We start from the raw sequence: 4,145 nt of genomic DNA on the forward strand, positions 1-4,145 counted from the left end.
TGTTTCTCTCTCATTGATGTTTCTAGCTCTCTATCCCTCTCCCTTCCTCTCTGTAAAAAATCAATAAAATATATATATAAAAAAAAGAGTGGGGTAGGTAACATCAGAAAAATGAATCAGTGATCAGGCACATCCACTGCCCTTTCTCCAGGTGGGCATGGGGATGGAGGTCTCTAGGTCTTCATATATTTGGAACAGTTCAAGGAAAAGGACTCGACAGCAGAGGACTAAGAAAAAAAAATGCAAGGAAGATCTTAATATTACTTAAAGATATATTGAGTAGAAAAATAAAATACTTTTTGAAAAACCCTTGAGACTCTTGTCTGTCTCCTGGAGTCCTGAATCTTTCATTCTATGTTTAATAAAAATTATCTACTAATTGATTTGGGCCTGACAAGGAGAAGGAAACTTCCCCCAATATTTGCCTAGACATTTTCCCTAAAATACCGGGTAAGAGACTTTTATCTAAGCTTGTTCCTTTATTTGTAAAATGAATGTAATCATGCATAGTTTACCAAGTTGCTGTGAAGATATATGGGAATCACACACAGTGGGTACTCAGTAAATGGTAATAATTGTCTTTAACCTTTTAGAGGTCCTTTGAAACTTAGACACATGAACTTTCCTAGTTCAGGCAACACCCTTGATTATGACTAATTTGATTCTTCCTGTGCTGCTTGGCCTCAGTTTCCCCATTTGAAAAATGTTAGAATAGCATTAAATTGGCATTCTTCTGGGCAAAGCTGGCCTGAATATATGTTTTGTTTGGCCTATAGAGGATTTAGGGAAGAAAACTGAACCAACATTTGAAAATTAGGACCTTTTACATAGAAATCTAGTTTTCCAGATTCTCTTGAAAAAATCAGAAGATATGGCAAAACTGAGCCTACATTCCCTCCTGTCTGGCAATAATCTATTAGGGTCAAAAGGAGGCTTCCCTGTAAGGTAGGGCACGTTTTCTAGGGCTCACCTGGCCTTCTTTACTCATTTATATGACCTGCTTGGCCCTATAGTTTACTTCAGTTTGTGGCCCTCTGGACAGTTGAACACTGTCTATGCCTGGCACAGAGCAGGCACTTAATTATTGAACAGTAAATCTTCCACTGTCTCCCTCTAGCACTCCTTCTTATCTGGCCATAAGAAATACATGTTTGGCCAGAACTGGTTTGGCTTAGTGGATGGAGCGTCGGCCTGCGGACTGAAGGGTCCCGGGTTCGGTTCCGGTCGAGGGCATGTGCCTGGGTTGCGGGCACATCCCCAGTGGGAGATGTGCAGGAGGCAGCTGATCGATGTTTCTCTCTCATTGATGTTTCTGACTCTCTATCTCTCTCCCTTCCTCTCTGTAAAAAATCAATAAAATATATTAAAAAAAAAAAGAAATACATGTTTGCATTTATCTGTGTAGTTCCTGAATAATCGATTTTTACTTTGAGAATTAAAATGAACAAGTCCTTTCTGTCAGTCAGGATAGACTAGGTTTGGCTTTGGTAACAAACAATACCCAAATCTCAGTGGCTTAAAACAACAAAGCTTTATTTCTTCCTTACTCACACAAACCTAGACACAAAATGAAAATACTCTTCTGTTTTTGCATGCATGGAGACAGACATAAATGCACAGGTATGTACAGAATCACATGCCAAATAAATATCCTGGAACATGAATTCATGCAAAAACCTATTTTGAAGCTTAAATTGCACAGTTCTATCTTTGTTGGGATATTAAAAAAGTCCCAAGACCCAAGGGGGTAAGAGCATATCCACCATTGGCTAAGGAAATGCCCATGCTGAAAAAGGAACCAAAAGATAACAAAGCACCTGAAGGCTTAGAAAAAAGCTGAAGCTCCTACTGCACAAATACCTCAATAAAATACCAAATATGCAGCATCTGCAGGCTGTTGCACCTGCCCCAGAGAGGCTCCCACTTCTGGGCTTCTAGCTTAGGAGGGAGATGGAACCCAGATGCCCAATATGCAGAGCCACGGAAGGGGCTGGACTGGGTCGAAGAGAAGGGCCAACAGGCTGGAATCCTCTTCCTCCAGCAGGAGCTATAGGCAGGAAGAAAGGGGGCAGGACCAGGTTACATCCATTCCCCTCCCCTTCCCAACCCCTTCTTAAAAATTTTTTTAAAAATTAATTTTAGAGAGGCAGGGAGAGGCAGAGAGAGATAGAAACATCAATGATGACAGAGAATCATTAATTGGCTGCCTCCTGAACACCCCACACTGGGGATCGAGCCTGCAATCTGGGCATGTGTCCTGACTGGGAATTGAACCCTGACCTCTTGGTTCATAGTTGATGCTCAACCACTGAGCCATGCTGGCTGGGCAGCAACCCCTTCTTTTTATCTCATCCAACCCAGGGCTCATCTTTGTTCACCTGGATTATAGCAAACACTTTCTCCTCAATGATTTTCCCACGTCCAGTCTTTTCTCTTCTAATCCCTCCATCACATCCACTCTAATTGTCTTTCTAAAGCTCAGGTTCTCTGATATGTCCCTGTCTAGCCCAGAAACATTTCTGGCTCCCCTTCATGCACAGCTGCTGGGCTAGACTCCTAAGACTGGCATGCCAGTCCTTCGTGATCAGAAAAGCCTGTCCAGCTTCATCTCCTCCTGTTTTATCAGTTCTTCCAGGACGGTTTCCTCATCAGCACACCGTGCCCAACCCACTATTTTGGACAGGAGAATTCTCAGTCTTCCCTCTCTGTCCTCATAGGTTTCTCATTCCTCAAGATTCCTGTGGTTCTCTCCAGGTTTGTCACTGAGCTTTGTGAAGGTATCCAGTGTTCCCAAGTAGAATGGAAACTTCTCAAATGCAGTCATCAGATCCCCTTCCAGGCCAGACCCTTGTTACCTCTTCAGCCCCTCTCCAACCGTCAACAGGTAACTTGTGTAGAGAGAGCCTTGGCCTAGAGCCAGGAGACCAGACTCTGCCACTGTCCTGCTTTATGACCATAAGCAAGTCCTTGCCTCGCCCAGGGCCTCACTTTCCTTGTCATCACGGCACTGGACATTTGCTTTTGAGCAAAAAACTGATAAAAGTGATCCACTCAATAACTCTCAACTGCAATCCCTAGGGGCTAGGTTGAGAAGCTTGGGGCCTGGCCTGAGGGCATTCAAACTGCTGACCTCCTGATGTCCTTGGTTAGCTCCTGCTTACTCCAGTACCCCCATCTCACAACCATCCCTACCCCATCCTCTGCTTTCAGGAAACAGGTTACCTGGATGGAGCAGGGAGATCCAGGAAGAGTTAGTGGGGACAGAAGGGGTCAGGCAGGGAGCCTGGGATGAATCTTTCAGCCCCACAAGAGCTTCAGCTGCCTCCCGCTGCAGCTGCCGCTCTGCGGAGGCAGAGGTCCAGGCCAGGCGAGTGGCTCTGGGGGCCTGCAAGCAAAAGGGAGAGAAACAGAGTGGGAACCCCCACTGCTGCCTACCCTTCAAGTGCTCCCTCAGCCCCCAATTACTTAACTACCCCCTCCTCTTCCCTTTCCCAGGTCAACTTCCTCCCAGGGGTCCTGGATCCCATTTCTTTCCCAGGACCTGTGGTTGAAGCAGAAGAGGGTCTGGGGTACCACAGGGCTGAAGTATCAAAGTTGAGCATCTAGAAATAAGGAGAGAAGGTGCCAGGAATATTAAACACATGGATAGACATGTACACATGGGAAGAGGGGCAGGATTTTTCTATATAGCCATGCACCACATAACAATGTTTAGGTGAATGATAAACCACATATACATTGTTGGTCCCATAAGATTATAATGGAGCAGAAAAATTCCTATTGCCTCTTGATATGTAGCCATTGCAACATCATAGTGCAGTGCATTACTCACATGTTTGTGATGATGCTGGTGTAAACAAACCTACTATGCTGCCAGTCTTGCAAAAGTCTACAATTATGTACAGTACATAATACTTGATGATAATAAACCACTATGTTAATGCTTTATGTATTCACTATACTATACTTAAAAAAAATCCTCACTCAAGGAGTAAGAACATTTTTTCCCTTGATTTATTTATTTATTTTTAGAGAGAGTGGAAGGGAGAGTGTAGGTGAAGGAGAGAAAGAGAAACATCAGTGTGAGAGAGACACATCGATTGGTTGCCTCTTGCACATGCTGACTGGGGGCATGAATCTGCAAC

At 44.1% G+C, this 4,145-nt stretch overlaps 1 protein-coding gene across 1 annotated transcript in view; it reads right to left on the reverse strand.

Moving 5' to 3' along the window:
* Positions 1-1,934: 1,934 nt before the first annotated feature.
* Positions 1,935-4,145, reverse strand: part of DMRTC2 (DMRT like family C2) — a 5,933-nt gene continuing 3,722 nt past the window's right edge. The window contains 3 exon segments of the mRNA XM_006779535.1: positions 1,935-2,047; positions 3,223-3,385; positions 3,542-3,602. Of these exon segments, the coding sequence (XP_006779598.1) occupies positions 1,935-2,047; positions 3,223-3,385; positions 3,542-3,602 (337 nt within the window).

The sequence above is a fragment of the Myotis davidii genome, unplaced genomic scaffold (genome assembly GCF_000327345.1).
Source record: "Myotis davidii unplaced genomic scaffold, ASM32734v1 scaffold1577, whole genome shotgun sequence".
Classification (NCBI taxonomy): domain Eukaryota; kingdom Metazoa; phylum Chordata; class Mammalia; order Chiroptera; family Vespertilionidae; genus Myotis; species Myotis davidii.